At 52.6% G+C, this 22,938-nt stretch overlaps 1 protein-coding gene across 2 annotated transcripts in view; it reads right to left on the minus strand.

Annotated features, from left to right (window-relative positions):
* OLFML2A (olfactomedin like 2A) overlaps positions 1-22,505 on the minus strand; it is a 38,168-nt gene extending 15,663 nt beyond the window's left edge. The window contains exons 1-4 of one of the 2 annotated variants that reach the window (XM_065530081.1): positions 22,291-22,505; positions 13,283-13,303; positions 4,704-4,811; positions 395-601 (exon numbers count right to left, since the gene is read on the minus strand). In XM_065530081.1, coding sequence (XP_065386153.1) covers positions 395-601; positions 4,704-4,811; positions 13,283-13,303; positions 22,291-22,392 — 438 coding nt within the window. In that variant the 5' untranslated portion in view covers positions 22,393-22,505. Of the gene's footprint in view, positions 1-394; positions 602-4,703; positions 4,812-13,039; positions 13,304-22,290 lie in introns of both variants that reach the window. The other variant, XM_045373806.2, reaches the window with a different exon arrangement.
* Between the last annotated feature and the right edge of the window lie 433 nt (positions 22,506-22,938).

The following is a 22,938-nucleotide window of genomic DNA, read 5'->3' on the forward strand; positions in this document are numbered from 1 at the left end:
CCAGCCAAGGGCCCAGCCACAGCAGGGGAGGCTAGAAGCAGTTTTGCTGCAGCCAACCTGGTCTCTGAGGGCTAGGCAGGGGGCACCGCCTCCACAAGCTTGTCCCCACTAGTTTCAAACTTGGGAATGAGAAGGTTGCCAAACACCTGGCTTAGGGACCAGCCTCCTTGGCAGGATCCCCAGGCCTATCCCCATTCCCTGTGCTGACTGTGTTTGCTGTACAGCAGGTACCCCCTGCACCTCACCCTGCCAGGGACTCTCTAGCTGTGCCAGCCCTCAACCCCATCTTACAACCCCAAACCCCCACCAAGCTGGCCCTCAGGGCCAACGTCCTGGCACACTGAGCTCCCAAGCTCAGCCAGCTCCCGCCCTGTGATCAGAGCTGGGGCCTCACCTGGGCCTTGCTACCAGTGCCCGTGGCAGGGGTGGTGGGGGTGGCGGCGGCATCCTTCTGAAGCAGCTGGAGGCCCAGGCGGGACAGCTCCTTCTTGATGCCCAGCATGATGGCGGAGTGATTCTCATAGTGCCTCAACTGCTCGCTGAGGTGGCGCATGCTCTCCTTCACCACCTCGTTCTCCCGGCTCAGGTTGGCCTTGATGCTCTGTGGAGGGGGCAGGATTGGAGGTCTTTCCTGGGCCAGCTTCCTCTGAACCCCCAGCCTGGAGGGACACCCCAGCTTCGGTCATTAGGCTTTGCTATCCAGTACCCTGAATGGGCTGGGGGCAGTCCCAGTAAGCATGGGCAGGAAAAATAGGCCCCAAGAGACCCTGTATTTATGAACTTTTTGAATTTAAAAAGTGAAGGAATAAAAAAATACGTGTGCATGGTACTAAATTTACAAGATATAAATGGCTATAAAAATGTCACCCTCCCACCTTTATTTCTCAGTGCTGACAGTTTTTATAGGTTCCTTGTGTATCCTTCTAAAGAGAGTCTGTGTATTCAGAGGAACACATGTATACATACACACATATTTTTACCACTTTGCTTTTTTACTGAACGGCCTATTTTGGGAACTGATGCATATCTGCATATATTGTGCTCTGTTCCTTCTCATGGCCACACAGTATGCCATTGCTTGAGAGGTCACAATTTATTTACCCAGTCCCTTATTTTTTTCTTTTTCTTTTTTTTTTTTTTTTTGAGTAGCTGGGACTACAGGCACCCACCACATGCCCAGCTATTTTTTTTTTTTTTTAATAGAGACAGGGTTTCATCATGTTGGCCAGGCTGGTCTTGAACTCCTGGCCTGAAGTGATCTGCCTGCCTTGGCCTCCTAAAGCACTGGTATTACAGGTGTGAGCCACTGCACCTGGCCACCCAGTCCCTTATTGATAGTTACTTTTTTTTTTTTTTGAGACGGAGTCTCACCCTGTTGCCCAGGCTGGAGGGCAGTGGTGCCATCTCGGCTCACTGCAACAACCTCTTACTCCCGGGCTCAAGTGATTCTCCTGCCTAGCCTCCTGGGTAGCTGGAACTACAGGCGCGTGCCTCCACACCTGGCTAATTTTTGTATTTTTAGTAGAGACGGGGTTTTGCCATGTTGGGCAGGCTGGTCTTGAACTGCTGACCTCAAGTGATCCACTCACCACAGCCTTGCAAAGTGCTGGGATTACAGGCGTGAGCCACCACCCCCTGCCCATTATGGATGGTTACTCAAGTTGCTTCCGATCTTTTGCTACTTTAAATTTACTTTAAAATTGTATACATAATACATAAATACCTTCTGCTTGTAAAATCTTCAAACAATGTAGATGGAGTAAAACCCTTTGGGGTTTTGCTGAGGGTGAATCTCTGCCCCCTCCAAGTCTCCAACTTCTCTCCTGGGCCGTACCGGCTCCTCTCCCTGCACTGAGTCCTGTCTTTACTCCCAGACCTGTTCTCCTTCCCTGCCTCATCTCCCCTTGCTGGGACTCTGGCTCCCTGCCCACTTTTAGCAGCTCCCACACCAGCTCCTGGATCTACTCCTGGTTGTGAATCCTGCCAGGAGCAGACAGACTGCTTAGAACCGCAATGCTCCTCGCTCTGTAAACCTCCCGCTATCTAGGGATCTCCTTTGCTGGGCTGTCGCCCAAGCTGGCCTTGTTCACTATAGAGGACTTGGAAACCTGGGGGGCCTGGCAGGTATCAGTCTCAGTTCCCCAAAGCTCTAGTAGACCTGGGATTCTTTCGTCTGAGTCTACTTTTCAGCTAAAGCAGGAGACACGAAGTCAGAGGCAGAAAACACCAGTTTGCTGAGAAGCCACGGAACAATAGAATTATGGGTCCACAATTTCATTTGTAGAAATTGTTACAGAGGAAAAGATAACCTAAAAGTGACTGATGTCCAATCAGCCCTGGGTGACTCAGGTTCAGGGACCAAGAGGCAACAGGCAGGAGTCAGATACCCTTGGGTTCAAATCTTTGCTTTCTACTTCCTGGCTGGGTAACTTTGGGCTAATAACTACTTCTCCGAGCCTCAGTTTCCCTGCCTGTAAAATGGGCTATTATGTCATCATCATAACAACTAAATGGCAGGGTCACTGTGAGGACCAGAAAGGCTATGGAATACGAAAGTGCATTTTAAACTAGATTCCAGGGGCCAGGTGCAGTGACTCATGCCTGTAATCCCAGCACCTTGGGAGGCCAAGGCAGGAGGAAGGCTTGAGCCCAGGAATTTAAGACCAGCATGAGCAACATGGTAAAACCCCATCTCTACAAAAAACACAAAAGATGAGCTGGGTGTGGTGGTGTGTACCTACAGTCCCAGGTACTTGGGAGGCTGTGGTGGGAGGATCAGTTGATCCTGGGACATTGAGGCTGGCCTACAGAGCGAGACCCTGTCTCCAAAACAAAAACAACAACAACAACAAAAAACTGGATCCCAGGGATGACAGAAGTCAAAGCGTATGACAGATTTTCTCAACCTCATCGCTATTGACGTTTGCCAGATAGCTGTTTGCTTTTGGGGACTATCTTGTGTATTGCAGGGTATTTAGCCAAATCTCTGGCCTCTAACCAGTAGAAGCCCAGTAGCACTCATCCTGTCCCCCACTTAAGTTGTAACAACCAAAAATGTCTCCAGCTATTGCCAGTTTTCCCCTTGGGGTAAAATCACCCCTAGTTGAGAACTACTGGTGTCAGGGAAGAGAGCAGAGGGAAGCTGAGACCCCAAGTTGCTGCTGACCCCCTAGGAGGTTCTTCCCTTTGGCAGAGGGAGCCAGCTGTTCTCTCCCCACCTCCTCCCAGAGTGAACAAAAGCTTTTTGCTTTTAATTTTTCCATAAGGTTATCACTTAGTAAACCATGGTTAACAGAAGCAAAGCACAGATAATGCAAAACAGAAGATAATTAAAAAGTCATTTTTCTGTGGCTGTGGAAACCATCTCTGGTTTGTTCCAGGCCTAGCAGATATACCCTCCTGATCGTCTGGCTCAGAGTTACATGAAGTGGGTTAACATTTCCTGAGGTTACAAGAGGAAAGATCAAAGGAGAATAACTTCAGAGCCAGCAACGGGAGGGCCTGGAATGTACTAGCTGCACAGGAAATCCCGGGACACAGAAGAAATTCACCAAGTGTCAGCTTTCTCCCCTGCTGCCAGGGGCTTGGCCAACAGTAGGTACATACCAAACACTTTTTGAATACTTAAAGCCACTGTCATCCCAACTTTGGGGTGAGGAAGGGGTTAATCTCCCACCCTGGGGCACAGGATGCCCAGGTGCCCCCTCCCTCTGTAAAGGAAGTTGGGAAAGGAAGCCCCCACGCCCGCTCCTGGCAGCTGTATGTCCCCAGACTCCCAGTGGCCCAGCAGAGGCCGGATGCAGGAAACAGGCGGAGGTGACGCTGTGCCAGCAGAGATACAAACCTCGAACCTGCAGCTCAGACCCCCATGCTCGCCCAACTCTGTCCTTGTCCCCAGGGGCAGTCCTGGTCCCCTGCCCAGTCCTATAGCACTTTCACCCTGACCAGGACAGGACACGTAGCACCTCTGCCTCCATAGCAGCTGGGCACTAGCCCAGTGGGCTCGGTCAGTCCCGCCATGTTTTACCAACCCAGGGGGCACTCCGACAAGGTATCTTATTTTTTATTTTGAGACTGTCTTGCTCTGTCGTCCAGGCTGTGGCACGATCTCGGTTCACTGCAACCTCCGCCTCCCAGGTTTGAGTGATTCTCCTGCCTCAGCCTACTGAGTAGCTGGGATTACAGGCATGCATCACCATGCCTAATTTTTGTATTTTTAGTAGAGATGGGGTTTCATCATATTGACCAAGCTGGTCTCAAACTTCTGGCCTCAAGTGATCCGACTGCCTCGCCCTCCCAAAGTGCTGGGATTACAGGTGTGAGGCACTGCGCCAGGACACTGAGCCACCATGCCCAGCCACCAAGGAATCTCGTGTGAATGGTATACCCAGAGTTGTGGGTCCTGATCTTGGTACGCTGCGGGCAACTGCAAGCTCCAGCTCCCTCTGAACCCGTTTGATACAACCAGCAGGTGCCTCGGTTTCTCCACTCAGACTTCAGCTTCCTGTAGGCCCTTGAGCCAGTTAGACCTCTTCCCCAGAGGCTGGACCCTGTGGCCAGCATTTCCCTCCCCCAACTCCTGGCTGGAGTGTGGCTTCCCATGGTCACCAGGGTGAAGCCTGGATTGCCCGGGCCCCTTCGGACAGTGCCCTCGGCCCCCAGCATCACACCAGCCTGGCCTCTGGCAGCAGCCCCGCCCTTACCTCTTCCAGTGTGTTCATCTGGGAGGCCACCTTGTGGACGTAGGCGTGCACCTTCATCAGGTCCATGCTGTACAGCGTGCCCTCCAGGAGATCCACCATGGACTGCAGCTGCCCAGGGAAGGGGGATGGTTAGGCAAAGAGTGCAGCACGTGGCCAGCCAGGCACAGAGGGTAAAAGGAGCCCTGCTGCAATGAAGAACTCCAGAACCTGGGCCAGGCGCTGTGGCTTACGCCTGTAATTCAAGCACTTTGGGAGGCCAAGGCGGGTGGATCATCTGAGGTCAGAAGTTCAAGACCAGTCTGGCCAACATGGTGAAACACCATCTCTACTAAAAACACAAAAATTAGCCAGGCATGGTGGTGTGCACCTGTAGTCCCAGCTACTTGGGAGGCTGAGGTAGGAGAATCGCTTGAACCCGGGAGATGGGGGTTGCAGTGAGCTGAGATCATGCCACTGCACTCCAGCCTGGGCGACAGAGTGAGGCACTCTTCCAAAATAATAATAATAATAATAATAATAATGATTAAAATAAAAGAGAACTCCAGAACCCCATAGCCTCAGAGTGACTGGCATGGGCCCTGGGCACTCACCAGCCCCAGCCTGCTAATAATCACAAGAAAAGCCACAGGTTCCATCTTCTGAGCCCTTACCATGTGCCAGGTGCTGTGCTAAGGGCTTTAAGGAGTTATACCAATTAATCATTGTAACAACCTCATGAGGTGTGTAGTGGGCACTGGAGGAGTTTGTCCAGATCTTCTGAGATCCCTCTTACCAGTTTTTGTGCCCGTCCCTGGCTTCCGTGTGCCTGCATCTGTGACTCTCTTTAGAGTTGCTTTGTCCCCAAAGTGCCAGAGAGTATACATCCTCTTGCAGCTGCCTTGAGGCAATGACCTACTGACATGGACATCTATAATCCCAACTCACTCGCCCCAGTGGGGACGAACTGAGCGGTTGTACCCACTCCAGAGTTCCTCTGGGGATGTGACTGAGGCTGGCACTTTTCCCAAGACCACACCCTCACTTGGATGCCCTCCTCTCCCCACCTTGCTTCTCTCACTTCATTTCCAGTTTCTCTGGGGAGTATTTTCTTTTTTTGTTTATTTGTTCTTCAGAGACTCTGTCACCCAGGAAAGAGTGCAGTGGCACGATCATAGCTCACTGCAGCCTCGAACTGCTGAGCTCAAGCAATCCTCCCACCTCAGCCTCTGGAGTAGCTAGGAGTACAGGTGTGCACCATCCTGCCTAGCTAAGTTTTTTATGTTTTGTAGAGATGGGATCTTACTATGTTATTCCAGCTGGTCTTGAACAATGATCTTCCCACCTTGGCCTCAAGTGATCCTCCTGCCTCAGCCTCCCAAAGCACTGGGATTATAGGGATGAGCCATCACGTCCAGCCCAGGAGTATTTTCAAATTAAATCACTTGCACATGAATCTCTGGCTTCAGAGCCTGCCTCTGGTGGCCCGAACTAACACCACGTATGGACAACTTTCACCCTCATTTTACAGATGGAGAAGCTGCAGTTTAGAGGGGGGAAGTGACTTGCCCAAGGCCACCCAGCTGTTCAAAGGTAGAACCAGGAGTAGAACCCAAATTCATATCAATCCACGTCTCTTTCCCAACATTCGGCTGGGGAGATATCATGAATCACCGTCTCTTTCCTATCATGCTTTATGGCTCCTGTCTCATGCTCAGACAGGGAAATGGCAGCCGAGAGAGAGAGGGCCTTGCACAACAGGTCAGCAGCAGGACCTGGAGCAGCCGCTGGGTATCCCTTGCCCAGCCCAGGGCTCTGCCCTACGGCTGCCCCTCCCCCTCTCCTCTCTGTCACGCCTCATCAGGATATAACACTCCCTCCAGATGGCCAAAATGCCAGAGTGTCAGGGAGACGTTGGCACAAGGGGCTGGTTGGGAAATTAGCCTTCCCTGGCTTCTTGGGAAGGGCAGTTCCTCGGGCCCACCCTCACGCGTAGCCCCACCCTGAGCCCTCCGGCATTTCCCAGGGCCTGCACAGGCCAGTGCTCCAGTCTGGTCCTGGCTGGCTGTTTCCAAAACAGTTTTACTCCCACCTTCCCAGGGGGTACTCAAACTGTTTTAAGCCAGAGAGCTTTTCTTTGAGCAGAAGCTGATCTCTAAAACAGAGACGGGGGTGGGAGTCTCTGCTGGAAGCAAAGATAGGCTCAGTGGCTTCTCTGCTCTCCCACAACCTGGCTTTGGCCCCGAGGGTCTGCATGGGACCCCTGGGGCTCTATGGAACACAGATTGAGAACCATGCCCACAGACGCTTCTGTGTCTCAGTTTTCTGTGTTAAGAAATGGGGCAATAGGGCCGTGGTAAGGAGCAGTTGTGTCTGGACAGAGCTCAGCATTGCGTGGACACAGAGCGGCCTTCATGAAGCCCAGCAGCGCTGATTGCTCCTCCCAGGGGCTACATGGGAAGCTCCCGGCTTCACTCTGGTGCCTTTGCGGCCACCAACACTGGCTTTGGCGAGGGTCGGTCCCTTGCAAGATGACTCTCTGTGGCTCCCCACTGCCCACATGTGGCTTCTCATCTCCTGAGTCTGGCATCTGACCCCTCCATGATCTGCCCGTGCCACCCTCCTCCAGGCCAGCACATTCTTACTCAGCCAGGCACTGAGGACAGTGATAAGCAAGACCAACGTGGGGCACCCTGGTCCCTCACAGGCTGCCAAGGACACAGTGACACACAGATGCCCAGATCAGGGGACAAAGGTAGTGACACACAGGCATCCAGATCAGGGGACACAGGTAGTGACACACAGGTGCCTGAATCAGGGGCACAGGTAGTGACACACATGTGCCTAGATCGGGGACACAAGCAGTGACACACAGGTGCCAGAATCAGGGGCACAGGTAGTGACTGACACACAGGTGACCAGATCATTAATGATGGGTGCTGATCTTTTCTGGGTGCAGGTGTGGATCAGGAAAGGCTGCCAGAAGGAAGTTTTGTTTGGGCCGAGCTCTGTAGGAGGAGCACTAATTAAGCAAAGTTGCCCAGGAAAGGACATGCCAAGTAAAGGGAGCAGCCTGTGCTATGACCTGGAGGAGAGGAGAAAGATGGTGCTTCCAGCCATGCCACTCAATGTGCGATCTGCTGAGCAGCACAGGTTCAAACTGCTTAATACCAGCCTGTGGTACAATCATTATAGAAAATGGGAGTAGGTAGGAACTTTTATAGCACTTGACAGAGCAATTTTATCTCTGTGGACTCTCACACTAAAACACTAGATTTATCCTGTGTATGTCTGCCTTTGTTTCATTTCATTTTTCTTTTTTTTTTTTTTTGAGATGGAGTCTCGCTCTGTCGCCCAGGCTGGAGTGCAATGGCGTGATCTCCATTCACTGCAACCTCTGCCTCCCAGGTTCAAGCAATTCTCCTGCCTCAGCCTCTGAAGTAGCTGGGATTACAGGTGTGTGCCACCACACCTGGCTAATTTTTTGTAGTTTTAGTAGAGACAGGGTTTCGCCATGTTGGCCAGGCTGGTCTCAAACTCCTGACCTCAGGTGATCCACTCGCCTCGGCCTCCCAAAGTGCTGGGATTACAAGCGTGATGCACTGCGCCTGGTCTGCCTCATTTAGTTTTTCTAATAATTCATTTGTATAGCATTTTACGAAACTATTGGCTCTTGAGAGAACTTTAATCTTTTTTTTTTTTTTTTTTTTTTTTGAGACTGAGTCTGGCTCTGTCGCCCAGGCTGGAGTGCAGTGGCCTGATCTCAGCTCACTGCAAGCTCCGCCTCCCGGGTTTACGCCATTCTCCTGCCTCAGCCTCCGGAGTAGCTGGGACCACAGGCGCCCGCCACCTCGCCCGGCTAGTTTTTTGTATTTTTTAGTAGAGACGGGGTTTCACCGTGTTAGCCAGGATGGTCTCGATCTCCTGACCTTGTGATCTGCCCGTCTCGGCCTCCCAAAGTGCTGGGATTACAGGCTTGAGCCACCGCGCCCGGCGAGAACTTTAATCTTTAAGAAACTGGCCCTTCACCACAGATAGCTTGAGAAGCGCTGTGCTAGAGGAAGTCACAGGTGCGGGTGTGGCCAGAGAAGAGAGAAAGCCGGTGCCACACCCACCCCGCTTGCCATTACCCAGAAATGCCCTCTTTCCTCTCTGCCTCAGGGACTCCTACACATCTTTCAAGGCCCGGCTCTATCCTTCTATCCCCTCCTTGGGGCTCCCACAGTCCCTGGGATGTCCCTTGGCCCAGCACTGATCACCCTGCCATTACTGGGGTCAGCAGCTGTGTCCTCACAAGCCTGGGGACTCTTCGAGGCAGGATCCATGTCTGGTCCCATCAGGAAGAAAAAGGAGTGGGGAGGTGACAGGCACCTTCCAACCCCCAGACAAGATGGGGACAGTAGTCATGCTACTCAAAGTGTGTCTCCTACCATAGCCGTGCTGCTGAGGACAAACCACAGCTGGAGTTATTAGCTTGAGGGGAAGGGCTGGGGTAGAGATGGGATGGGATATAGGGTAGGTGCCCCAGCCCCATCCCATGGGCTCCCCTTAGCCTCCTCCTTTGGGGGATGCTTAGAGAGAATGTCCTGCCGAGGGAGGGGGAGCCAAACTGAACAGGAGGAAGCCCCAGCCCTCTCTCCTACTGCCTCTGCCGCCTTCTCCTCTTGGGGGGTCTCTGAAAGTGTACCCACTCCCACCCTTGGGGTACCAGTGAGGCAGCGTATCCTCTCCTCGTCCTCCAGCCCCACCTGCCGGGTCAATCCCCCATTACCCTAAGCCAGCTCTGCTGACCCAGAGCCCTGTGGCAGCTGTGCACTGAGAAGGCATAAGGGATTGCGGGCTCCTGGCTAAGAAAGAGGTCTCATGACCCTTCAATGGGCAGGGGACAAAGTAGAGAATTCCTGGGCTCGAATCTTAATACTTGGCTCACGCCTGTAGTCCCAGCACACTGGGAGGCCGAGGGAGGTGGATCACTTGAGTTCAGGAGTTTGAAACCAGCCTGGTCAACATGGCAAAAACCCATCTCTACTAAAAATAAAAAAAAAAAAATGAGCCAGGCATGGTGGCGCACGCCCGTAATCCCAGCTACTCAGGAGGCTGAGATAAGAATCGCTTGAAAGGGGGAGCAGGGTGGAGGTTGCAGTGAGCTGAGTTTGCGCCACTGCATTCCAGCCTGGGTGATAAAGTGAGACTCTGTCTCAAAAAAAAAAAAAAAAAAATCTTAGTACTGCCACACTTTCTTGCAGGCCACAGCCCCTCTTTGGGCCTCAGATTCTCCCACTAGTAAAGCTGGTACCATAAGTCCCCTCTCCAAAGGGTTGTAGCAAGGATTAAATGAGCCAGCGTTTATGAAAGGGCTTTGTGTCCTCGTGTCAAACGTGTACAATTCAGTTATCGAGAAGTTGACTTGAGCAGAAATTGGGTTTGTTCCTATAACTGAAGACTGGCCTATGGCCTGGGTGCCTTGAGTCTGCGGGGTCCTAAGTGAGACCCACGGAGACAGTGTGATCCAGGGACTGCCAAGCTGTCAAGATGCCACTTTGCTTAAAATTCATTCCCCCTGACTCCCCACCCAATTCTGAGAGCTTGGCATTCATTCAGGCATTACAAAAACAAAACTAAAGTTGAATTTAAAGAAAACATTTTTAGCCACGCGTTGGGAGACAGTTCTTCACGGATCTCTTGCTTTTCTGAGTGACTTACGTGCAGAGGCACTGACTGTCTCCGTGCTGAGCCATCTAGCTGTATAGTGAACAGCTCTGGAAGACAGACACTGTTTCTTTCCAGAGGAAAGAGCAGGCATCCTTGGTGCCTGTTACAAAAGACTCAGATTCTCTAAGCTCAGGGCTCCTCTCTGTAACACACATTATTATACATGCAGGTGTTATCTGACCCTCACTGCATTAGCCCATGGCAATTGGAGCCGGGGAAACCTGGCAATTGCTGTAATAAAGTCCTTTGTCTTTGAACCAGGAGGCTGCATCTTCTGCCAGCTTCCATGAAACTGGCAGGCTAACTTGTTAGCTTACAAGTAGGGTAACATCTCAGACCTTTCACAGTTTCTGACACCAAACAGGCAAAATAGATGTAGTTTATAAAAGAAAAACATACTTTCAAAAGGCACCAAACTGGAAAGGCACAGTGACCCACGCCTGTAATTCCAGCATTTTGGGAGGCTGAGGGGGGAGGACTGCCTGAGCCCAGGAGTTTGAGAACAGCCTGAGCAACACAGCAAGACTCCATCTCCACAAACATTTTTTTTTTTTTTTGAGATGGAGTCTCCCTCTGTCACCCAGGCTGGAGTGCAGTGGCAGTGGCGCAATCTTGGCTCACTGCAACCTCTGCCTCCCGGGTTCACACCATTCTCCTGGCTCAGCCTCCTGAGCAGCTGGGACTACAGGCGCCCGCCACCACACCTGGCTAATTTTTTTGTATTTTTAGTAGAGACGGGGTTTCACCGTGTTTGCCAGGATGGTCTCGATCTCCTGACCTCGTGATCCGCCCACCTTGGCCTCCCAAAGTGCTGGGATTACAGGTATGAGCCACTGCGCCCGGCCTACAAACGTTTTTAAAATTAGCTGAGCCTGTGGTCTCAGCTACTTGGGAGGCTGAGGTGGGAGGATTGCTTGAGCCTAGGAGGTTGAGGCTGCAGTGAACTGTGTTTGCACCACTGTGCTGCAGCCTGGCAACAGAGCAAGATCCAGCCTCAAAAAAAAAAAAAAAAAAAAAAAAAGACACCAAACAATCTGGTCCTTTACAAAAAGGAAGACAGGAAAGCAAGGTGGTTTAGAACTCATGCTCTGGATGCAGCAGGACCTGGGTTTAAATCTTAGCTCCACCAGACCCACTAAGCACCTACCTGAGCATGGCACAAATGGCATGAAGGTGCCCACTGGCTGTGGGGACTGACATCTATCGCAGACATGTCTAACCAAACCATGGGTCCTGGCGGGGGGCCCTGGTACGGGGCTGTGTTGCCCAGAGCGGGTGGCTCTTCTCATCTTCCTACGGGACCTCAAGGGTTTCTTTTCTTTTTTTGAAATGGAGTCTTGCTCTTGTTGACCAGGCTGGAGTGCAATGGTGCGATCTCGGCTCACTGCAACCTCTGCCTCCTGGGTTCAAGCAATTCTCCTGCCTCAACCTCCCAAGTAGCTGGGATTACAGATGTGCACCACCACGCGGGGTTAATTTTTGGATTTTTAGTAGAGATGAGGTTTCACCATGTTGGCCAGGGTGCTCTCGAACTCCTGACCTTGTGATCTACCCGCCTCAGCCTCCCAAAGTGCTGGGATTACAGGTATGAGCCACCGCACCCGGCCTGAGTTTCTTTATTTGTTTTTGAGACCGAGTCTCACTCTGTCATTCAGGCTGGAGTGCAGTGGCGTGATCTCAGCTCACTGCAGCTTCTGCCTCCTGGGTTCAAGTGATTCTCCTGCATCAGCCTCCTGAGTAGCTGGGATTACAGGTACCCGCCACCATGCCTGGCTAATTTTTTGTATTTTTAGTGGAGACAGCGTTTCATCATGTTGGCCAGGCTGGTCTCAAACTCCTCACCTCAGGTGATCCTCCAGCCTCAGCCTCCCAAAGTGCTGGGATTACAGGCATGAGCTACCATGCCTGGTGGAAAGTTTCTAATTTGCACAAAAGCATGGAGGCTGTCCATCATTATGTGAGGTTGGGCAAGTTACCTAAGTTCTCTCAACCTCAGTTTTCTCACCTCTAAAATGAGGAGATGATCCTATATTTCACAGTATGGTTTAAGAACTCAGAGAAGGCCAGGCATGGTGGCTCATGCTTGTAATCCCAGCACTTTGGGAGGCCGAGGCAGGCAGTTCACTTGAGGTCAGCCTGGGCAACACGTTGAAACCCTGTCTCTACTAAAAATACAAAAGTTTGCCGGGTGTGGTGGTGCGTGTCTGTAATCCCAGTCACGAAGGAGGCTGAGGCAGGAGAATCGCTTGAACCCGGGGGATGGAGGTTGCAGCAAGCCGAGATCATGCCACTGCATTCCAGCCTGGGCGACAGAGCGAGACTCTTTCTCAAGAAATAGATAAAATAAAATAAAATAAAATAAAAACAATACACTGCCACAAAATTTAAAGTATAGCTAGGTGCCAACAGTTGAATTGGTTTGGGTAAAATACAAGACATTGGAATAGGTGATAAACTAGCAGAAGAATCCTGCCTCTGTCACTTCCTGGCAAAAAGTGGCTTCCCCTCAGGGAGCCACAGTTTCCTCATCTGTGAAATGGGGCAGTAACAGCACCCGCCTCACAGAGCATGTGGAATTTTCACTGGCAAGACAGCAGGCTCCAGCTCATGATAGGCCCTTACTCCCTCCATCACCCCACCAAGTCTACCTTGAGGAGCTCGGGCGCCTGCTTTTTGAGTTTCTCCATCTTCCACTCATTCTCACAGGGATTGAGAGAGGAGGGAGGCGCGGTACAGGAACAGCGGCAGTCAGTGCCCGAGCTCACGGTCTCCACCGTGTAGAAGTCCTCCACGCGCGCCCGCCCACTGCGTACTCGGCTGCAAGCATCCTTGCTCAGGGGCCGCATGATGCACTTGCAACGGCAGTCGGAGCCCTCTGAGGTCATCCTCACCTGGTCCAGGTCCCCAAACACCTGTTGGGGGGAGCAAGAGGGGCTCCAGTGAGTTACTACTAGGCAGTGCTATGGCAGGGAGGAACGGAGAGATGGCAGAAGCCAGCTGGCCAGCCAGCCTTGGGATGAGAGTGTTTGGCGGGTGGGAGGGGGTGCAATTAGAGGTGGTGAAGGCCTTTTAATAATAATAGCTGTGTGTGTGTGTGTGTGTGTGTGTGTGTGTGTGTGTCTATGTCTCTGTGTGTGTATTTTTAAAGACAGGGTCTCTCTCTGTTGCCCAGGCTGGAGTGCAGTGGCCTGCTCATGGCTCATTGCAGCCTTGACCTCCCAGGCTCAAGTGATCCTCCCACCTCAGCCTCCCTAGTAGCTGGGACTACAGGCATGTGCCACCATGCCCAGCTAATTTTTTTTTTTTTTTTTTTTTTTTTTTTTTTTTTGAGACGGAGTCTCGCTCTGTCGCCCAGGCTGGAGTGCAGTGGCCGGATCTCAGCTCACTGCAAGCTCCGCCTCCCGGGTTCACACCATTCTCCGGCCTCAGCCTCCCGAGTAGCTGGGACTACAGGCGCCCGCCACCATGCCCGGCTAGTTTTTTGTATTTCTTAATAGAGACGGGGTTTCACCGTGTTAGCCAGGATGGTTTCGATCTCCTGGCCTCGTGATCCGCCCGTCTCGGCCTCCCAAAGTGCTGGGATTACAGGCTTGAGCCACCGCGCCCGGCCCGCCCAGCTAATTTTTGTATATTTTGTAAAGATGGGGTTTCGCCATATTGCCCAGGTTAGTCTTGAATTCCTGGGTTCAAGTGACCCTCCCTCTTCCATCTCCCAAAGTCCTAGGATTACATGCATGAGCCAATGCGCCCAGTCTTTTCGTGTTGTTTTGTTTTTTGTAGAAAGAGGGTCTTGCTGTTTGGCCCAGGTTGGAATGCAGTGGTGGGATCATAGTTCACTGTAACCTCAAACTCCTGGGCTCAAGCAATCCTCCTGCATCAGCTTCCCAAGTAGCTGAGATTATAAGTGCATGACACCACGCTCGGCTAATTTTTAAATTTTCTGTAGAGATGGGATCTCACTATGTTGCCCAGGCTGGTCTTGAACTCCTGGCCACAAGTGATCCTCCTGCCTTGGCCTCTCAAAGTTCTGGGATTACAGTATGTGCCACCTCAGCTGGCTCGACAATTTAAATAATGCGCTGTGAAAAAGTTTGGCGATTCCTCAATAAGTTAAACATAAAATTCCCATAAGATCCAATAATTCTACTCCTGGGTATATACCCAAGAGAACTGAAAATGGGTATCCAAACAAAGAGTTGGAAGTGAATGTCCACAGCAGCATTATTCCCAGTAGCCACAAGGTAGAAACAACCCAAATGTCCATCAACCGAATAGAGAAATATTCAGCCATAAAAAGGAACGTAGGGCTGGGCACAGTGGCTCATGCCTATAATCCCAGCACTTTGGGAGGCTGAGGTGGGTGGATCACCTGAGGTTGGGAGTTCGAGACCAGCCTGGCCAACATGGTGAAACCCTGTCTCTTTTAAAAATACAAAAATTAAGTGGGCATGGTGGCGCAAGCCTGTAGTCCCAGCTACTAGGGAGGCTGAGGTGGGAGGATCACTTGAGCTTGGGAGGTCAAGCCTGCACTGAGCCATGATCAGGCCACTGTACTCCAGCCTGGGCAACAGAGTAAGACTCTGTCTCAAAAAAAAAAAAAAACCAGTAAAAGGAATGCAGTACTGATTCAAGCTACAACATGGATAAATCTTGAAATATTATGTTAAGTGAGAGAAGCCAGACACAAAAGGCCATATATTATATGGTTCCATTAATATGAAATGCTGTATCCAGGAGAGGCAAGTCCATAGAGACAGTAAACAGATTAGTGGCTTCCAGGAGTTAGAGAGAGACGGAAATGGGGAGTGGCGGCTTAATTGGTATGGGGTTTCCTTTTGGGATGACAAAGATGTTCTGGAACTATTAATAGATAGCGGTGATGGTTGCATGATATTGTGAATGTACCAAATGCTACTGAAGTGTATACTTAAAAATGATAATTTTTGTTATGTTTGCTTTACTATGATAATAAAAATTATGGAGACCTTTTATTGATCACTTATACACCAGGTTTCACATGCATTACACTTTAAAATAATACCTCTGGCTGGGCACGGTGGCTCATGCCTGTAATCCCAGCACTTTAAGAGGCCAAGGCAGGTGGATCACCTGAGGTCAAGAGTTCGAGGCCAGCCTGGCCAACATGGTGAAACTCTGTCTCTACTAAAAATACAAAAATTAGCCGGGCGTGGTGGCGGGCGTCTGTAATCCCAGCTACTCAGGAGGCTGAGGCAGGTGAATCACTTGAACCCGGGAGGCGGAGATTGCAGTGGGCCAAGATCACGCACTTCACTCCAGCCTGGGCAACAGAGCAAGACTCTGTCTCAGACAAAACAAAACAAAACAAAACAAAACAAAACAAACCTACCTCTGTGTGTGTTGGGGAGGTGTTGTGACCTTCAAAGCCCTTACCATGGCCTTCAAGGCTCATGTGAGTTGATACTCTCTCTTGAACCACTCCTTATTGACCTTCCCTTTCTACGGCTCTCTCTACTCCAGCCTCAGGGCTTTTGTATATGCCATACCCTCCCCAGAAACTCCTATCCCCCAATATTTCCATGGTTCACTTCCTTATATCACTTAGTTCTCTGCTCACGTGTCACCTCCTCTGAGAAGCCTTCCCTGACTGCTCACCTCCTGCTACTCTCTATCCCTTCATCTAGTGGCTTTGTTTTCTTTACTGAACCGATTACTACCTGAAATATGAGACCTGTTTTTGTGTATATTCTGTCTCCCCCTCGCAATAGGTACCATTAGAGGCAGGGCCTTTGTCTGGTTTCCTCCTGTGTCTTCATAACAGTGTTTGCCTGGCCTACAGTAGGAGCTCTGTAAATATCTGTTGGGTAAATGAGCCTGCATTTTGCAGACATGCTAGAGCACAAGGTTAAGAGCATGGCATCTGGAGCCTCAATGAGATTGTAGGCAACTTGATATTTCTGTGCTTTTGTTTCCTCATCTGTAAAATGGGCTTTCACATCATGAGGTTGTTGTGAGGATTAAATGAGTTAACAAAAGTAAAGAACAGGGCCTAGCACATATTGAGTCCATCTTAAGTGTGAACCAGTCTTCTTCTCCTTCTCCTTCTCCTTCTTCTTCTTATTATTATTTTGAGACAGGTCTTGCTCTGTTACCCAGGCTGGAGTGGAGTGGCCTTATCACAGCTCACTGCAGCCTTGACCTCCTGGGATCAGGCGATCCTCCCACCTCAACCTCCCAAGTAGCTGAGACTACAGGCATGTGCCACCATGTCCGGCTAATTTTTGTATTTTTTGTAGAGATGGGGTTTCACCATGTTGGTCATGCTGGTCTCAAACTCCTGGGCTCAAGCAGTCCTCCCAACTCGGCCTCCCAAAGTGCTGGGATTACAGGCGTGAGCTACTGTGCCTGCCCCCACTGCTTTTTCTGCAGCCTGTGGAGGGGCAGGGGAAAGTGAGAGGTTGGGAGTGTGGGGAGGAGGGTGGCTGTGGGTGTGTCCTGGGTTCTCGGTGGGTGAAGTGTACTCCGGGCCAATTCTTCCCTGCCTGTGAACACCAAGAGTCAGGCTCAGGGTCCTGTACATTCCTCAGGCCTCTGTTAGTGCCCTAACTCTGCCTGTCTTTCAAGACTCCCGGGTCCCCTTCCCAGCTCTGCTGGGACCCTTTGCCACTCCACCCACTCCCCCAGATGGGGTCAAGAGCCTAGCGGGTAGATGTGGGTGTGTTCTGTGTGGCCAGGCCAGGGAAGCTTCTTCCTGGGGACCCACCCATACTCCCAACACCCACCCGCACCAGCAGCTGCCTCCACATCGGACCGTGACATTCCTTCCTTCCTCAGATGAGGTGCTACCTCCTGATGGGGGCGGCCAAGGCCCTGACAAGGGCCAGGAGTTGGAATAAGGCCTCTGCTCCCAGCGCCGGCTGCCAGGCACCCAGGCAGGATCCCCCTTCCTGTGACTGCTACATCCTGTGCTTGGCTGGAGGGCAGCAGAGCGCCAGGGGGAAGAGCCAGACCCGGGCTCAACTCCCAGTTCCCATACCTCCTCCCTGCTTGGCTTTGACCCCTCTGAGCCTCAGCTTCCTCCTCTGTAAAATGGGGAGAATCACAGTCCCTTTGTCATAAGTTTAGGGTGAGTCTGAACAATCAATGCATGCAGGGCCTCAGCATAGAGCCTGGCACAGAAGAGCTGCTCTCTAAGGCGCACCTGCTATCAAAATCACTGCTGTTAACTCTTCCTGCCATTTTGCTCATTATTTTCTACCTCTCTGTGCTCTCACGATAACCCCACCTTAGAGAGGAGAAAGCTGAGCATCACAGAAGACTAGGGGCTTGCCCAGGGTCACACAGCATGGCCTGACTCCAAAACTTGGTTTACATGTTGCCCCTCCCATGCCCACCCACAGTCACCAGACAGGGGCTTCTCCCTGAGCAACTGGGCTGGGACAGATGGGTCTGTAGAGAGGGTCCCTGGGGGGCACAGAACCTGGGGCTCCTACCAGGCCCAGCCCATCCTGCCCTTGGCACGAAATCTGGAGTTGTGCCAAGCAGGAAAGCCCCTGCCTTGGCCCTGCATCTCTCCCTGTAGGCTTGCTTAGCACACACTGATGCCAAAGTCCCCAGAAGTAGGAGTGGTTTGTGCTTAAAAAGATACTCAGGTATTTGCAAGGAAATTCCACAGTGAGATGAAGGTGTATTTGAGATTCTTCTGCAGACAGATGGATGAGTCTAGCTAGAGTAGAGAGGGCATTCAAGCTGTGAAATGTTCCAGCAACTGAATAGGCTCAACTTGTGTCTTTTTTTTTTTTTTTTTTTTGCCAGATTCTTGCTCTGTTGCCCAGGCTGGAGTGCAATGGTGCGATCTTAGCTCACTGCAACCTCTTTTGCCTCCCAGGTTCAAGTGATTCTCTTGCCTCAGCCTCCTGAGTAGCCAGGATTACAGGTGCGTGCCACCACGCTCAGCTAATTTTTGTATTTTTAGTAGAGATGGCATTTCACCGTGTTTGCCAGGCTGGTCTCAAACTTCTGACCTCAGGTGATCTGCCCACCTCGGCCTCCCAAAGTGCTGGGATTACAGGTGTGAGCCACTGCACCCGGCCAACTTGTGTCATCTTGAAGTTGGGTCTACCCTTTTCCCTCATGGCCAGCCCCACCTCACCATGAGGCAAAGACCTCCCCGAGAACATGAGCACAGTGCCAGTTAAGCACCTCCCCCGGATGCCCAGACGTACCCCAAACTCAATCCACTCAAGACTGGACCCAGCATCTTCTCCCAGACTCATGTCTACCTGCCCTCCTGCCCAGCCTGGATCTCTGAGCCTCCCTCTTACCCTGGATAATCTGTCAGTCATCGTGTTCTTCTGACCCTTCATCCTAAATATCTCCGACCTCTGTCCCCTGCTCTCCACTCCACAGCCATAGCCCTAGTTCAGGCCACATTAACTGCTGCCTGGACAACACAGCAGCTTCCTGTGTTGGACGAATCTCCCAAAAGCTCCTCTTTGGTAATCTACTTTACTCTTGCTCCACAAACCTCCATGGATCCCTACTCGCTCCATGAGTTCTCAACTGGGGGCCATGCCTCAGAATTGCCTGCGAGTGTACCTGGGAGCTGCAGATGCCTAGGCCCTACTCCAACCCTATGGTTCAGATGCTTTCTGGCTCCCCAGGCTATCTGGAGGCTTCCTAGAGGCTCCAGGGCTTCAACTATTCAGGCTCCCACTGTTTAGGAGTTTTGAACAACCTCAATCAGACTCTTTTGAGCCTCAGTGTTCAAGATCATAAAATGGGGAGGGGCCGCTGAAGCCTCAGAGTGTTAGCACAAGAGATGTGTAAGATTCTGCATGTAAGTGCTGGGCACATGGCTTGGCACACATGATGCTCTTCAAGGCTCTGCCCCAGATGCCCCAGCCAAAGGGAGTGTTGGGATAAGACCCTCCTTGCAGAGATACCCAGTGGGGCTTGGCCTGGCCTCACAGTCTTGATGTGTCGAAGGAGGACTCCACCACTATGTGGCCCTCGCCTGCCGGAGAGGCTGTTTCCAATTACACCCACAGGCGGAAACTCCCTGAGCGGAGGCGAAGCAACACCTAAACCCCCGGGACTGGCCTGGCCTGGAACATCTGATCCAGCCCCGGACACTACCGCCTGCCTGCTCTAGCCCCTCCTGCTCCCCTGGCTGGGCTCCCACAGGCCTTGGGCTTCCCTTTGTCCTTGGCTCCCTGATCAGCAGGCTGACCAAAGACCCCCTTCCCACCCCTTGATGCTGGAGGGAGTGAGGCACCGGCAGCCCTTTCACAGATGGGGAAACTGAGGTAGAGATGGAAAATTCTCGGCCACATTCCAAGAACATACAGCAAGAAGCAGCCCCCCGAGAGGTCTGCGGTGCCATGCCTGGGTGTCATGTGGTTACCTGTCTGTCCATTCCAACCTCTGTGCTGGGCAGCCCTTCAGAAATACCAGGGAGGCTGTGGGGCCCCCCTCCTCCTCCCAGCCCCGACAAAGCACTTCCTTAGATGGAAACTCAAAATCCAGTTTAGGAGAGACCTAGTTATAAACATGAAAAGAAAACACGTTGAGCGAGGAGCTGGCCAAGGAGACCAACAGAGTCCTGGGGGTGAGCTGCCCTGGACCCCTGAATGTGCTGGGCCAGAGGGGAGACTGGAGCTCCCAGGAACAGGAAGCCTGAGGAGGGGCCAACCTAACCCTTTAGGGCCCTACATTGACTTCAAGTCCCAGGCTGGCCCTCCGAAGGGCTCATCCTCCACCTCAGGGAAAATGGAATGGGCTTGGAGAGGAAGGGGGGGTTGTGACGGGGGAGGGAGCGGGTGATAATGAAAACAGCTCTCTCTGCAGAGCCAGCAGGAGTCTGGCTGAGCTAAGGAATGCAGAGTAAATTCACCCATCACTTGATTTTTATTTTTCCCAGCTGGCTGAAGTGGTGTGGGGAGGGGAGGTGCCTGGGGGAGGGCTGTGCTGAGTTCCCCAGTTGTTCATCCTGCAAGCTCTAGGTTGTGCCTCTCCACCCCACCAGCCCCAGCTTGTCCTGGGACAGCTAAACACCACCCCCCCCCCATACACACACAACCTAGCAAGTGTTTGGCTGACTCACTACACAAACAGGGTGTTGGGTTTTCTTTGTCTTTGCTTTGTTTTGAATGTGAGCTCTCCCCCACAAGCTCTGCAGCTCTCTGCACAGAGGATGTCCAAGACCAAATATCCCTCCCAGCCAGAGATTCCAGTGGTGACAAGGCACTGATCAGGTTATCTAGGATTTTCTACTCACTTGTCCTCATACCTGAGCCAGATCAGGGAATCCCAGAGGCCCCATATGGAAGGAAGGTTGGGGAGATGTTTCTCAGATGAAGAAACTGAAGATCAGAGGCAGGCAGTGATTTGCCCAAGGTCACACAGCAAAAGATTAGCAGAGGAAGGCCAGAACTTAGGGTTTTAAATGTGCAAGCCAGCTGCCTCTGTAAACACCACTGTTTCCCCACATGTAAATTGGAAAAAATACTCATTCCCTCCTTGTCTCTGGAGTACCTGAGCAGCATTGTACCTGGGTGCTTTCATGCCCTGAGCTGAATCAGGCTGAGAGTTGGCCAGAGCCCACTGCTCATATACTCATCGTGTGGCTAGTGGCCTCTGTCTTTTATCTGCCCATGGGCAGGCAGGACACTCACATTCTACCAGGAAAGAGGCTGGACAGATATTGGAAGTCACTCTTTTGCCCTCAGGGTCTGTGACCAGAGCTCTGGTCCTGCTCCTCACTTTCCCCAAGGTCTGTCCTTTCCTTTTTTTTTTTTTTTTTTTTTAAAGACAGAGTCTTGCTTTGTTCCCCAGGCTGGAGTGCACTGGCACAATCTCGACTGACTGTGCAACCTCCACCTGCTGGGTTCAAGCGATTTTCCTGCCTCAGCCTCCCCAGTAGCTGGGATTACATGTGTGCACTACCACACCTGGCCAATTTAAAGATTTTTTTTTTTTTTTTTTTTTTTTTGTAGAGACAGGGTCTCTGTTGCCTACACTGTTCTCGTGCCACCGCACCCAGCTAATTTTTGTATTTTTAGTAGAGATGGGGTTTCACCATACTGGCCAGGCTGGTCCTGAACTCCTGACCTCAAGCGATCCACCCGCCACGGCCTCCCAAAGTGCTAGGATTACAGGTATGAGCCACTGAGCCTGGCCATCAGGGAGTCATTTCCAGAACACCCCAAGTGCTCTGGTGCTAAGTATTTTACAGGCATGACCACACCGCATCTAGAGACCATCAACTGCAGGGAGTGGGTCCCATGGTTCTTCCTGTATCCACAGGTGAATAGAGGAAGGCTCAGAAAGGTGATGGCACCGGCTGAGAAGCGGATGTGCGACTGAACCCAGGTCGGCTTGACACCAGAGCAGATCCTCTTAGCCACAGCAGAGAACAGCTCAGACCACTTCTGGAGCTACCTAGTCCTCCAGGGGGTGCACCCAGTCTTTGGCAAGAACATCAGAGGCCAGGCGAGTGGCCAGCCCGGCTGCGTTCGTCGGGTAGAAGGGACCCCCAGTCCCCAGCGGACCGTGAAAGCCGTGGCCCATGGCTTGCTGCAAGCCTGGGAGTCGCTGGGTAAGAGTTGCCAGGAGCTTCCCCTACGAACCCCGAGCCTGGCCAGCACTCCGGGGAATCCCCCGACCCCTCCGGAACTCGGACCCTGTCCCAGCGCCCCTTCCTCAGGCCCCGGGTCCCGAGCATCCCTACATCTCCAGCGCTTCTTCCCCTACGCTCTCCTCTCTCGCGGCCCCTGCCCCTGCGGCTTCAGTGCTGAGAAGTCCCAAGTTCGGTTCCTCCGCCCTGGCCCCAGGCTCCCTCCCGGGCTGCACCCCCACCACAGCGCCCCCTCGCGCCCAGCTCCCCGCCGAGCCGCGCCGGTCCGAGGGGCGCGCTTACCTTACTGTCGGCGCGCGCGGGGCGGCCGCTCAGCAGCAGCAGCAGCAGCAGCAGCAGCAGCAGCAGGAGCAGCGGCCGGAGCGGGAGAGCGGCCGCGGCCATGGCGCCACGGGCACGGCGGGCACAGGCGGCCAGGCACGGACGCCAGGAAGCGCGGGCTGCACTGAGAGCTCCGCGCCGTAGCCCGCTCTGCCTGCCCCGCGCCTCGCGCCTGCACCCTGCTGCCCGCCTCGCGCCCCTTCCAGCGCCGCTGGGGGCGGAGCTAGGGCGGAGGGGGCACCCCGCCCCGCCCCGCCCGCCGTCCGCGGGGCCTCCCCGTGGTCGGGCGGCTCTCCCAAGGGCATCCCTGCCCGCGCGCCAGGGTGGGTCTCGCTCGCAGCCCGCAGGAGCAACGGGGCCAGGGCGAGGCGCGTGGGTTCCTCGCACGGACGCAGGTCCTGTCCTGTGAGCCGTAGGGCCTTGGGCGTGTCCCTTCATCTCTGTGTGCCTCAGTTTCCTCACCTGTAAGATGGGGGACTCGTGCTTTCCTTTTGGAGTGTTTGTAAAGTTCGCATGAAAGACAGATGTTCCCAGGGCACGTGAGCCCTTGCGTTATCCGATGCCACCCACTTCTGGACAGGGACCTGACTGCTGTAAGCCTTCCCAAGG

The sequence above is a fragment of the Macaca fascicularis genome, chromosome 15 (genome assembly GCF_037993035.2).
Source record: "Macaca fascicularis isolate 582-1 chromosome 15, T2T-MFA8v1.1".
Classification (NCBI taxonomy): Eukaryota; Metazoa; Chordata; class Mammalia; order Primates; family Cercopithecidae; genus Macaca; species Macaca fascicularis.